This window comes from Pleurodeles waltl, chromosome 6 (assembly GCF_031143425.1).
Source record: "Pleurodeles waltl isolate 20211129_DDA chromosome 6, aPleWal1.hap1.20221129, whole genome shotgun sequence".
Taxonomy (NCBI): domain Eukaryota; kingdom Metazoa; phylum Chordata; class Amphibia; order Caudata; family Salamandridae; genus Pleurodeles; species Pleurodeles waltl.
The window spans coordinates 757,308,312-757,322,444 of NC_090445.1; the positions used below are offsets into that span (position 1 = coordinate 757,308,312).

General features: G+C 43.6%; 1 protein-coding gene across 1 annotated transcript in view; it reads right to left on the reverse strand.

Moving 5' to 3' along the window:
- The window catches only part of LOC138300243 (caspase-7-like), a 304,287-nt gene that overhangs the window by 67,266 nt on the left and 222,888 nt on the right, over positions 1 to 14,133 (reverse strand). Inside the window, exon 6 of the mRNA XM_069239328.1 lies at positions 6,282 to 6,420. Within this exon, the coding sequence (XP_069095429.1) occupies positions 6,282 to 6,420 (139 nt within the window). The remainder of the gene's footprint in view (positions 1 to 6,281; positions 6,421 to 14,133) is intronic.

The following is a 14,133-nucleotide window of genomic DNA, read 5'->3' on the forward strand; positions in this document are numbered from 1 at the left end:
CTATAATACTTATCTCCAGAAGGAGTATTGCCTCTAAGATATTTTTGGTACTGTGTCACCCAAATAAATACCTTTATTTTTGGTAACACTGAGCATTTACTTGTGTATAAGTACTGTGTAACTATAAGTGGCATTGCGTGAACTTTGCATGTCTCCTAGTTCAGCCTAAGCTGCTCTGCTATAGCTACCTCTATCGGTCTAAGCTGCTAGAACACTACTACATTTTACTAATAAGGGATAACTGGACCTGGTATAAGGTGTAAGTACCCAAGGTACCCACTACAAACCAGGCCAGCCTCCTACACAAGGTCATTAGAGGGATTCCCTCCAGATGCCATCTATGCTGCACATCCCCTTGCTGCAGAACTCAATCTTTGTGTCACCACATAGTCTGACCTAGAGACCTCATTCCAAGGTAACAAGGGTTAGGGGCGCTTCTCATGGACATGGTACTGGTGATTAGGATTATCATCCTAGCTCTCATTATGGTAGAGATTAGACTCTCTGTGCTACGAATTGTATATCTCATGTTTATTGTAAGATGGTGGGGGGGCTTTATATTCACAAATCTCATCTTCACAATTTTGCTTCTTTTACTGTTTGTTATCCTAATCATTGAAGCTCATGCATTTTATCATAGACTGCAGTCTTTTCAATAAACCTATTGAAAACTTTCCTGCATCTCCTTCATCGCCTGACTGAGACTTGTTGTTAACGTGAGAAAAGGGCAACTTCCGTTCCACCATGACTTCCCTGAGAGGTCTTGACTAGAGTCCATGCGTAAGGCTGCCAGAAATCACGTTTTACTTTTTGGGTTTTTGGTGAGGTACAGCTTGTGAGCCGGGATGGTTGGGTCGACAGTTGCGACTTTTTATAGGAGTGAATCAGTTGCCTACAGACAAAAGTGCTGTCATCCCTAAACCAGCAGTCTCGTCTAGGAGCGAGTGGCCAGCTACGACATGGCACCACCAACAATGGTGCCTTGGCACTAATTTACGGATATCCTGCGTATCCCTGGCTCACAGACAGCAGGTATCCTAAGTACCATTATATGGAGACGTCCGTGGTCTTAGGGATAATCCTCCTCTGCTGAATAGGGAGCACCTAACTAGGATGTAAGTTGTTCAATCTTGAACTCTTAAAAGGGCTTTCTCCCCATTTGGTATTCATTCTCTATACCCAATATTCAACATGGCTATTGCCTTACACATTCCGGAAAATATTAGATACACATTAACACAACATCTAATAGCCCATGACTTAACAGATGAGGACAGGAATTTCACATTTATCGTGAAAGCTCATGAATCTCACCAAACAGAAAAATTCTATTCCTAGGGGAATGAGGAAGATGAGACAACATATACATTTAACACTTACAAGATAGCAAATGTACCGCAGTGGTACTGTAGTGAATCCTATCTTGTTTTAATGGGAAGCAGGAGTTAGCTTAGACTTCTGGCTTGCAGACGTGTACGCCTGTCACCCAGTGACTTTTAACCTACTTAGTTTGCTCTGTTTTAGCACTGTTATTTAATTATATGTTTCCAAGATGGCTGCATTGTTTTTAGTAAGGCCAATGTTTTGGTTTCATATTATCAGTGCCACTGTGCTAAGGCGTCACTATCAGCATCAAAGTTAAACCAACAGTAGGAATTCATATTATGTACTTTCTATCTTTGCGCTTTCGAGGGAATTGTTTGTGTAATTGCCACCCCAAGCATGTCTTGTTATCTATTGTTTGGGAACAGATCTACGTCAGTAGTCTGATCACATCTGTATAAATGCACCTTACACAGACAGATAGTTAGAGTGATTTCTACCAGATGCCATCAACGCTATCGATGCTGCACCTCACCTTGACGCTGACCCAGTCTTCGTGTCCCCACGGAGTCTGATCTAGAGACCACATTCCAAGGTAGCGAGCATTGTGGGGCTCTTCTCATGGATACGGCATTGGCAGATTAAGTTTCTCACACCTAGCTCTCTTTAGGTTAGGGGTTAAGTTTATCACGATAGGGTATTTGTACATATATCATATCTCATGTCATTTTATGTTATTACAAAATGTTGGGGGTCTTTGTATTAATGACTCTCGTGTTCACCATTCTGTTTCTTGCATTGTTCATTATCCCTGTCATTGCAACCCATAAAATTTATTGTAGATTGCAGTATTTTTAATAAAAACATTTTACGCCTTTACTGCATCTCCATCGTTGCCTGTGTGTTTGAATGAGACATGTTGTTCATGTGAGAAAGGGGTAATCCCTGTTTAACCACGACACTCCCTGAGGTGTAGCACTCTTGAGTCCATGCGTAAAGCCTGCCACAAATCACCTTTTACTGTTCAGGTTTTTGGTAAGGTACTGCTTCTGAGCCGGATGGGTTGGGACGACAGTCGCGACTTGTTGGAGGATTGGCTTAGTCGCCTACAAACATAAGTACTGTCATCCTTAAAACAGCAGTCTTGACTAGAGCAAGAGTCAAACTACGACAAGGCGTCACCATCAATGGTGTTTAGGCACTAATCTACGGATACCCTGACTATCACTGTCTTACATACAACAGGTACTCATACGGAGATGCCTGTGGTCTTTGGGAAGGTCCTCCACTGCTGAACAGGGAGCAACTAACTAGGCTGTAGGTTGTTTGAGCTCGAACCATTAAAAGGACTTTTTTTCTCCCCACTTGGTGTTCCATCTCTGTTACCCATTACACAATATGGCTAACCCCATAGACATTCCTGAGAATGCTAGACAAGCATTAACATTACACCTAGTAGCACATGGCTTACCAGATGAGGGCGGGGATGTCACATTCATAGTAGAAGCTAATGAAGCTTACCAAGCAGAAGCGTTCTACCCTTGGATCAGCTTTTCCTGAGGAAGACCAAGGATCGTTCAGATTTCACACATACAGAATAGCAAATGTACCTCAATGGTACGATGCATACCAGTATTTTGAAATACCGATTACTTATCAAGAATGTCAGAACTGGTTTAATGGCGCCCTACCACACGTAATACAACCCGTCAGATTAAGTCCCTTAAGTAATGAAAAACCGACGTGGCCTATGTTTGCCACGTACACACCTCACCCGGGTACACAAACCATGCAGGCAGCAGATCTGCGCGATCAATACCTTGAGCTAGTAACACTATATAGACAACTTGTTCAGTTTGTAATGCGAACTTTGAACACAACACCAGAGTGTCCGGCACCACCACCACCGGCTGGTTACCAATTGGCTACTACTAGGATTCATTCACAAACAGTACATTCTGTCATAGGTAAAGTGCCCACAGAACGAGAGAAAATCCCGTTCTGGATAGCCCAGAAAACAAAATCAGCTGGAAGCTGTTTTTCCCCATACAGTACTGCAGAACAAACATAGAATTCTCACAATGTGCTTGCCATTCGGAATTGTTCCCTCAGTGGACTACTGCACCACATGGGGTAGAGTCTTTGCTGCAATGTACACTACCACACATGGTACCCCAACACTGCCAACTTACTGAAGTGTTAAAACAGATTCAAAATGAGCAAGGGGCTGCTCCAGCCCTAGATTTGGGGATGAAACTAATGTGTAATTTCGACACAGTCTCCTCAATAATACTAAGTAACATTAAAGGGGAAGCAGAAGCGTTGGCTATACTTCAGTGGCTCCTGGAGATTCTACAGTTGGAACAGGAGTGTCAACTACCAAAAATTATTTCTGAAACCTATACTGGTATAGGATGGGATAGGTTGGGAGTCAAGCTGAAGACGCCTGAAATTCAGAGTATGACCCCTAAGGAAGTACAGAGGGTTCTAAAAAACGGTGGGATAAACACAAATTAAAATAAAGATAGAAGAAGTCAAAGAGCAGACTCTCCACATCTGAAGGGCTCCAAAAGGAGATATAGGGCCTCACTATGAGTTTGGCAGGTGGTGGAGGCTGCCTACCAAACACATACTGCCACTAGACCACCCTTGTGGGCTAAACCCCACCAGCCCTATTTTGAGTTTCCTACTGGGCCGGCGAGTGGAAACAGTGTTTCCGCCTGCTGGCCCAGTGGGAAACAGGGTTGTAATCGAGCCAGCTGCAATGTGGCGGTGATGCGGGTGCCGCAGCACCCGTCGCACATTCCACTGCCCGTAATTCAGGCAGTGGAATGCGCAACGGGGCTGTGTATGGGGGCCCTTGCACTGCCCCTGCCAAGTGCCTGGGCCTTGCAGGGCCCCCCAGGGGTCCCTGACACCCCCATTCCATCAGCCTTTCCATGGCAGTGTAACCACAATGGAAAAGCTGGTGGTACAGGGACTTGTAATCCCCTGGTGGTGGCAGCCTGGCAGTGTCGACGGAAGACCGCCAGACTCATAATGAGGCCCTTAATCTCAGAAATAGAGAAAGTTTAAAGACTCCTGGCAGATATACTGATTCACGTCTCTCTCGTTCCTTTCAGGACACACCGGATTGATGGAGTGAGAGAATGGGCTGGTCACAGCAACGTACTGACTACATGACACAGAAGAAAGACTTACATTGGTCTTCCGATAAAAAGGAGGGCAACACAACAAAAGCCACAATTTAAAAAGAAAAAGGTGGCAGCGACTTCAATAAAACATGCCAGCAAACTTGAAAACATTGCTCAGGAAGAAGACATGGGCAGTGACCCTGCTGGACAGTGCGGCAGAAGTCACAATATGTAGCCAGAGTCTGAAGGATCATCTGGATGCTACAGCAACTAATGACTTTCTTGGAGTCAAGACTGTGGATGGGTGCGTTCCCCCACCGACAGGGTTCCAAATTGAGGGAGACATAGAGTGCACCTTTAGTGTAATATTCTGGGAAGAACTTCATTGTGATATCCTATTGGCAGAAAGAGAAAGGCCACCTGAAAACATCCGCAAGCTACCACATTGGGAAAATGTAATTTTGCCTCTTTCTCAGATCTTGTTCACGAAGCAGTAAAATAAGCCTATGCTGTAGGCTGGGCTTTGGTGCAGGCACCTGTTCTATACCGCAACCATGTAGGGTGGGATAGGGATTCCCCCCACCATGTACCATGTACACCCCAGCCTCAGCCCCAATATCCTGTTAAACAAGTGGCTAAAGCTTCAGTGAGAGAGATCCTCAGTCGGCTCTGCAATGTATAACCCGTTATTGCCCGTTGCAAAACCAGACCATTCATATAGAGTAGTCTTAGATTACAGACACCCCAACAACTATATACGCACATACTCAATACAAAATTCACACAGCACTGCACTAATTAACAAAATAGTGCGCAAAAAATACAAAACAACCTTAGATATCTCCAGCGTTTTTTTCTGCCAAAAACTTAGCGCATGAAAGTCGGGACCTGAGTGCATTCACGTTTGGCTCACAAAAATGCTTCTGCCGTTTGCCCCAGGGCCATAAGAACAGCCCAGGGTTCTTTTCTGCCCGTGTAACATTAATATTGCATGATATTGATCCCTAGACGTTATCCTATGTGGATGACATCTATATCACAGATGATGACCTCAGCATTCATCTTGCAGGGTCGATCGGATCGTTTTAGGGTTTGCAGCCCTTGGCTACAAATTCACTTTCAAGAAAACTAAAATAGCCTTCTCAGTGCCCTGTTTCTGGAATACGAACTATCAAATAAAGGCAAGAGCCTAGCCCCGCACTTTTTAGAGAAATGCGCTCAACTTCAACCACCAAACATGATCAAGAAATTGCAGTCTTTACTTGGTTTCTTTAACTTTGGCAGAATTTACATTCCAGATTATGCACAACGCATCAAACCACTCTATGATTTGAACTATAAGACTACCTCACCTGCTTGGAAGTGATGGCCATCAAGGCACCATGAAACAGCCCTAAAATTGCATTAATGTGTAGAATCAACTTCACTACATTAGGGCTATTGCAAAATAACAACATTCCACTACTCCTGGCCACTGGCCATGCACAAAGGGTTTTGCAGACTCAGGTACCAGGTGTAGGGCATGACCGGAGACCATTAACTGTGCCTACAGTCTACTGTGGACATCCTTAGGTTATCCACAGCAGGTTCTGAGGGTACAGTGATTGGCCCATGGCATGGGCAGCTCCTGTTCGAACTGCGTCAATCCGTGCATGAGATGTGTGCGTGTCAGCCCTACTCTGTATGGATTATTGGCAGTTAATGTTTTAATAAGCTGCAATCCCACTAAAAAGGGACACTGTGGTGAGAAGAAAAGACAGAAAACACCTTCTTGGTCTCAAAAGAATAAAAATAGTATCTTTACAAAGAGTAAAACTTAATTACCTTCCACGGTGCTATAAGCCAGCAAGAAATCAGCTTCAATTGGAATCTTCTTTTTAGGACTGGCATCATCCTCCTCTGAGTCACTTGTAGTTGCGGCATCAGCTTCTATCCCTGTATCATATTGTGATCCTCTGCAAGCCTGACCAATCAAAATAAAATAAGAACAATCTTAATTGAGCGAAACATAATCAATAGGTTGGATAATGAAGAAAAAGAATGCTACTTAGCTGAAGAAAGGGTTACTTACCTTCTGTAGTGATATTTCTGGGGGATATGTAATCTTCCTGTAGGTTCCTCACATTTGAATACCCTCCAGACATTAGACTGGCTCTTGGAACTTTCCCCAGCAATAGCTCTCCAGTATCGTCATACTGCACAATGCTGCTTCAACCAGAGATCCACCCACCGAATGGTAGCCTGCATCACTTTCTGGTACTTTTTTCTCACCCCATCAAGTTGTGTGGAGAGGAACCAGGAGAGCATGAGCAACATTGTTAAACACACCACATATTATGTTTTCATTCCTATGAATCTTATTAATTAATCACTGCACTAGCTCACAGAAGTGGAGTTGGGATAGTGAGGAATTAGCACGAAGATTAAGGACCTGATGTAGAGTGTTGCAGACCGGCTACCCTGTAATAAATGTGACAGATATCCAGCCCCCTTATAACAAGTGCATCATATCCTATGGTACTTGTAATTAGGCAGATGGGATATCCGTTCACAAAGCTATAAATGACATATTTTGTATCAACCAGAAACTCCATTACAGAAAGTAAATAACTTTTTCTTTTGATTGATACGTGTTGCTGAAGATTCCTTACCATATGAGTCAGTCTTGTAGAAATAACCTCCCAGTGTTGGGACTGAGTAGCACCATTTATCGAAAGAAGTCATGTAGGACCGCCTGCTTGTCCTGCGAGGCACTTTTGCTTGGCAAAAGTATGGAAAAATGACCACGTGGAGGCTCATCAGTTGTCAGTTATTGGAAGTCTTGTGGTGAGGGCCATAGATGACACCATAGCCCAACTGTGAAATGGTTTCCAGAAAACAACCAACCACATTATGTGTGATTGGCAATTGTTTTACCTTACCTGGCTCAGGTGAAGTTTACAATGTGGAAATAATCCACTCTTTTCTGACAAGTGTGCTTGATGTAATAGGAAACTGCGGCCCTGATTTATACTTTTTGGTGCAAAACTACACTAACGCAGTTTTGCACCAAAAAGTTTAGCACCAGGTTGCACCATTTCTGAGCACCAGCCGGGTACCATATTTATGGAATGGTGCAAGCTGGTGCAAAGGGTAGGCTAGCGTAAAAAACAAAAAATGATGTTAGCCGGGTGGGGCTGGCGGTATGGAAGAAGGGGTTTTGCACCAAAGAATGACATTGGGCAGGTTAGAGTATAAAAAACAAAATGACTGTAGCCAGCCTGGCGTCATTTTCTCACGCAAAACCATCCATACCACATGACACCTGTCTTAGAAAAGACAGGAGTCATGCCCACTGTCCCAATGGCCAGCACAGGGGACCAGGGCCCATTTCAGGGCCCCCAACGGCCCCTTAAACAAAATACATATATACTTACCTATACTTACCTGGGATGGGGTCCCCCATCCTCCGCTGTCCCACTGGTGTGCGTGGGGGTGTCCCTGGGGCCTTGGGAGGGCACCTGTGGGCTTATTCCATGGTGTTCCACCATGGAAATAGGCCCACGGGTCCCTTAACGCCTGCCGTGACCCAGGCGTTAAATAACGGTGCAAAGCAAGCTTTGCACCATTATTTGACCGATCCCCACCCGTGCGTGGTTTTAGCATGGGGGGATAGATATGGCGCTAAGGCCTTATAGTGATTTTTTGCACTGGAATGCCTACTTTGCATCTCATTGACGCAAAGTAGGTTTCCACGTCCAAAAAATGACTATCTCCATAACTTTGGCGCAGAAGGGTCTAGGGCCAAAGTATAAATATGGAGTTAGTTTTGCACTGAATTTGTGTAAAAAAACAATGACGCAAATTCGGTGCAAAACAAGTATAAATATGCTGCTGCGGGCCTTGAGTCCAGGCTCTGCAGCCTCTCCTCTTTCTTAGCAGGATAAGGAGAAGGCAAAAAGGATAGGAGAGTGATGGACTGACCCATGTGAAAAACTGAGACAGCGTCTGGCACAAAAAGATAAGTGGGTGAAAAGGACCAACTTGTCTGTAAAGAATACCATAAATGAGTATCGGACGAAAAGGCTGAAGTCAGTGACACAAAGAAGACAATTTTCAAGTTAATAAATTAAGGCAGATTACTGTGCGTCTGTTTGAAGGAGAATGCCACTGGAAAAGTCGACATAAGGTTTATATCACCCTGAAGGGAGTAAACAAATACAACAAACCTTTTGGAAAGCAGTCACAGGTGGTGACTCAAACAAAGAAGGATGGTTGTGGAAACACATGAAGTCTGATGGGACAGAGAAATACCAATTAACAGCAATCAATACCAAATCTTTCTGGGCAAGTGACAATACAAAAAGAAGAACCTCAGAAAGTCGAAACCGAAACCGAAACCGTTAGGGCATTCAGACTCACACACTTCAACAAATTTACTGCACTGACCCCATAAATGGAATCTTTAGTGAGCTTCCAGACACCCAAGATGACACAATTTCAGAATGCAAACAAAAAGATTGTAGATGGCATAGCTCGAACTCCATGAGTGCAGAAGCAGTATTTGGGGAATGTGGAGGACAAACTCTCGCTGGGAAAGAGAGAGGGAGCTGAATAATAGATAGTTGTGCTTTGGCGTACCAAATTCTCCTGGTCTAGTCTGGGGCCTACAAAATCAGGTGTCCATGGTTCGCCTTTGTGTCAGGACAAACTGGGCATGCTAGGGGCTCCAGGGATTCCAGGGCCAGCAGAAACTTGTAGCTTGCTTTTCATCTTTGCCAATGTTTTGGGCATGATAGCGATGGTCACCAGGGCAGAGATGAAGAGTGTTTGTCCATTGTGCTCTCTGTCTTGTGCATCGATAAAGATCTGCCTGATTCAAAATGGCCACCACCTTTTATGCCCATGAGCCATCACTACACATTGGCTATTGGGTTCCTCATTTGATTTTTGAGTTCTTAAGTACTGTTTGCTGCTTAACTCTCTCCAGTTATTGTAGTCATACCAGCTTGAGTCAGTCTTCCGGTTCTACCTGGTCCAACTTGCTCTCAGGGCTCAGGTAGTAACTATATCTGCTTTTGTGTTATCGTGACTACTGTAAATTGTTTATTGTGGTATTAACAAATTCCTTACTTTACAGAAAGTGATGTGTTCCCTATGTACCTGCCTTGCTAGAGCAATTTCGTTTTCTCTGCCTTTCTACCCCATTTACCCATTGTCCTATATCCCCAATTTTTGTAGTACAAACTGTGTTGAGAGCATTAGGAAATTGGCAGGCTGGTGGATAGACTGCACAGTCCTAAACTCTGGCCGTGACACGTGGGAAGAAGTGGAATCAGTGAGAACACATCTAGTAGACCAGTAACCAGCTGAACCTTCAGGAGTAAAGTGAAAGTGAAACATTCAGGCAGAAGTGTATTGTTCAAAATTTAGGGTAATTCCTGTTCTGGGCTGTGATGAAAAGATGAACCAAAGGACACCCCAATCTGGGGTATATCATGTCTTTCTGTTCGGGTATGCTCTCACTCGTGGTCCTTCAGGGAGAGGTGACTAAGCGCATTATCCTGCACATTTAGGGGACCTTCAGAGTCCCCTATTGGTGAGCCCACCACCACAAAGTCCAAAACCCCATACTTCCCTCTCTGTTGATATATTCCATCTTGATTCTGTTTATTGTTGTCTGAAAGGATCTGAACAGAACCCCCTGAGTCTGAAGAGAGGAAGACTTTCAGCTCTAGGCTCCAACTAGTCATGTTGGCCATATGGGTGCCCTAGTCCAGCAAGGAGGTCCAAGGCACAGTAGCTTACACTTGCAAAAGGCTGAAGTAGTGGGGAGGAGGAAAGGTTATTCAGGGCTTGTGCAGCGCCACCCCAAGAAGTTCAGCATTTGCTCTGGAGTAAGATAAGATTTCTCGGCATTGGCCATAAAGGTAAAGTTATGGGGAAGGTTTACATTGCTTTGGAGATGGTCCCTAAACCTCACTAAAGACTCTGCTTTCACCACCAGTCATCCACAGGGTAGGTACATGGACTCCTGACCTCCTGGGTGAAGCCTCCACAACTGCCAGAATGGTACTGTTATCAGTCCAGCAGTACTGCTGTGACCTCGTGGTGAACTTTGGGTAACACCGGTGGGAGGGAAAAATTGGAAAATGAAAATATGTATCATGGAGAGACCCTGCATTGATTGCCAGCAGGAGTTGCCTCAGATACAATCTCTTGAAGTTGTCCTGCCGAAGGAAAAGATTCAGGAATCACAGGTTCATGATTGGTGTGGGCAACATTTGTTCCAAGGAACCAATAATTAAAATCAGTAAAATCCCAAGCCCCTTTCTTCCAATAGCACCACTTCACTAGGCCCTTCGTTCTGCAGAGCAAGACCTTCCACTTCAACGATCAAAGCATGTGCTTGAAAGTCTGTCCTGGTGTAGGGAGCATGGTTCATGGGGAGGGATAGGTAGGGTGGGAGGCAGCCCTTGCAAATTAGCTACAACACCTTGTGATTTGTCCTGATTGTCTCCTAGTTCATGGAAATATGTGAGCTACTCCCCCTCTGGAAGTTGATGACTTTAGGGGGGGCAGGTGTCAGAGAGATTTTCAGGCAGCAGAGCCAGCAAACGATGGAAGAAATTGGGTCTGTTGCTGTTGCTAGTGATAACATCAATCAAATACACCCATGTCCGAAAAGGGTTGGTATATTTGCTGAGGTTTCTAGATCAGCTGCAGAGTTTAATGCTGCTAGGATGCTTGAATCATGAAATAGCCTCAAAACTATCTGTACTGCTAATAAAATTCCTTTCAGGGAAGGCCATACCTAACGGGTGAGCCATAGCAGAGACATTGTTGTAAAATGTAGGCAACACCTGTCAGAGGGAAGAATTGGAAAACTACCTGACCATATGGTGTAGTAGGTAGTCCATTCTATGTGGGAAGAGGAGAGGGGGCTGAATAATAAGTGGTTGCGGCTTCGCATACCATATTCTCATAGTCTAGTCTGGGGCCATCAAAATCAGCTGTTCTTGGTTTGCCTGCTTCTTACACAGGACCTTTGTGTCAGGGAAACTGGGCATGCTAGGGACTCTGGGGCAAGCAGAAACTTTTAGCTTGCTTTTCCGTCTTTGCCAATGTTTTGAGCATGATAGTGATGGTCACCAGGGCAGTGATGAAGATTGTTTGTCTATTGTGCACTCTGTCTCATGCATCGATAAAGATCTGTTTAATTCAAAATGGCCACCAACGTTTATTCCCATGAGCCATTACTACACCATGGCTAGTGGGTTCCTCAGTTGGTTTTTGAGTTCTTATGTACAGCTTGCTGCTTAACTCTCTGCAGTTGTTGTAGTCTTACCAGCTTGAGTCAGTCTTCCGGTTCCACCTGGTCCAAGTTGCTCTCAGGGATCAGGCAGTAACTACATCTGCTTTTGTGTTATTGTGACTACTGTAAATTGTTTATTGTGGTATTAACAAATTCCTTCCTTTACAGAAAGTGATGTGCTCCCTATGTACCTGCCTTGCTAGAGCAATTTAGTTTTATCTGCCTCCCCTACCCCTTTTGCCCATTGTCCTATGTTCCCAATTTTTTAGTACAAACTTTGTTGAGAGCATTAGGAAATTAGCAGGCTGGTGGATAATCTGCACAATACTAAACTCTGGTCACGACACACAGTAAGAAGTGGACTCAGTGGGGACACATCTAGTATACCAGTAACCTGCTGAACCTTCAGGAGTACCTCAGTGAAACATTCAGGAAGAAGTGTAGTGTTCAAAACTGTGGGCAATTCCTGTTCTGGGCTGTGATGAAAAGATTAACGAAAGGACACCCCAATCTGGGGTATATCATGTCTTTCTGTCCGAGGAGACGCTCTCACTCGTGGTCCTTTAGGGAGAGGTGACTAAGCACATTATCCTGCACATTCAGGGGGGCTTCAGAGTCCCCTGTTGGTGAGCCCACCACCACAGAGTCCAAAACCCCATACTTCCCGCTCTGTTGATATAGTCCATCTTGATTCTGTTAATTTGTCTTTCTTGGCAAAGGTTGTTACAAAGAGCAATAGCATTTGTGGGAGCAAACCCACAAAAACTTTAAGTACCTCAACATTTAACCTCCCCCAAAATTGACCTTAGATGGTTTTACTACACATTTAAATTGCACGCTATGGCACTTTCCCAACATCCATTTAGCAGAGGAAGCACTTGATTAAGTAATGAGAACAACTTAATAAATTATTTCTGGATCAATTAAAAGTTAATGAGTTGTATTACAAAAACTAAAAATTAAGCAGTACAAAATCATTGCCATGAAGGCTTTCACATTGAAGAGTTACACAGAGAATGCAAAAAATCGAAATTGTTATAAGTCCCAAATGAGCAGCAAAATTGGTAAATAGTCTGACCGTATCCATAGTAGATTAGGAACGTTTACTGTCTCACCCCCAAAATCAAGGGATTCTTATAAACAATTTTCACCTATCAAATTCGTAAAATGGCAATCATTGTGGTGTGAACAAAAGTAGCAACTCATTAGCAAATCAGAACAAAATAATTAATGAACACTATTAACCTTAACCCATAAACACCATCCCAAATTTAAGAAAGGATTCAACACCCTCAAGGCTAATGTCTTCCGGAGAGGATTGAGAAAAATATGAATCATTCAACAGTGAGGCTTTCAACAAATGAATAGGAACAGTGATCACAGTGGAAATACAGGGAAAAGCCCATCGAAAGCTATGCAAGCATAACAGTGGAAATAAACTATTACACATCAGTTTGATTTTTCCCTGCCAAGCCTGTGGGAAGAGTATATGTGCAGGAGGGGGCGCAGGAGTCAGTGACAGAGATGGCATCCAGTTTATCTAAAATGGTGTTTTACACAGAAGTGTGGTATAAATAAAACACATTACCAAACATACTTCTACACATTAAACGAAACTAATTTCAAATTAAATTATGCTACCTCATCAACTCTGCATTGAATCATGTGTGAAAAAACATAATACATGTTATTATTGATGCATTAAATACAAACTTGAAAAACAGTTTCTCACATTGCAAATCAAAACTACATACAGCAACACAACATCCTGCAAATCCACCACTTAGGCTTTTGCCCCGGTTCATCACATACACCACAACCCTAGAAGAGGTCACTAGTTCCAGGAAGGATGATTCCTGCCAAATGGTCCTATGTGACTAATAAAGTTTTTTTTAAATGTACCATTGTGGGTGACAAAAACATTAAGTACCAATAAATGTTATCATGGATTCTAGATGCAAATTATGAATTAGTATTGTAGTTAAAACAAGTTTAATGTGACATTTAAAAGTGTGCTTATTTATGTAATTTGGTTGTGCGACATTTTCAGTCACCATTTTTGTAAACATGCATCCTGTTCCGATGCTGTTCATCACAGTCCTGCTCATTCCCTCTCCCACCATGTCCCCCTGGGCATCTTCTCTCCCCACAGCCTCCACAGAGCACAGTACACTGTGACGTAACTGGTTATTTTCCTTAGAGTGCATGTATTGAGAGTGAAACCTCCTTGTCTCAGTGTTCCAAAATCAAGGGCTTCCTGCTGTAGTTTATGTCGCTGGGTCCTGACAGAAGTCACTTGTGTATGGGCTATTGTTAATAATGTTCCATACATTTTTTCACATCTCCAGACAGCAATAGTGCAGAAGCTCCTGAACACTTAGT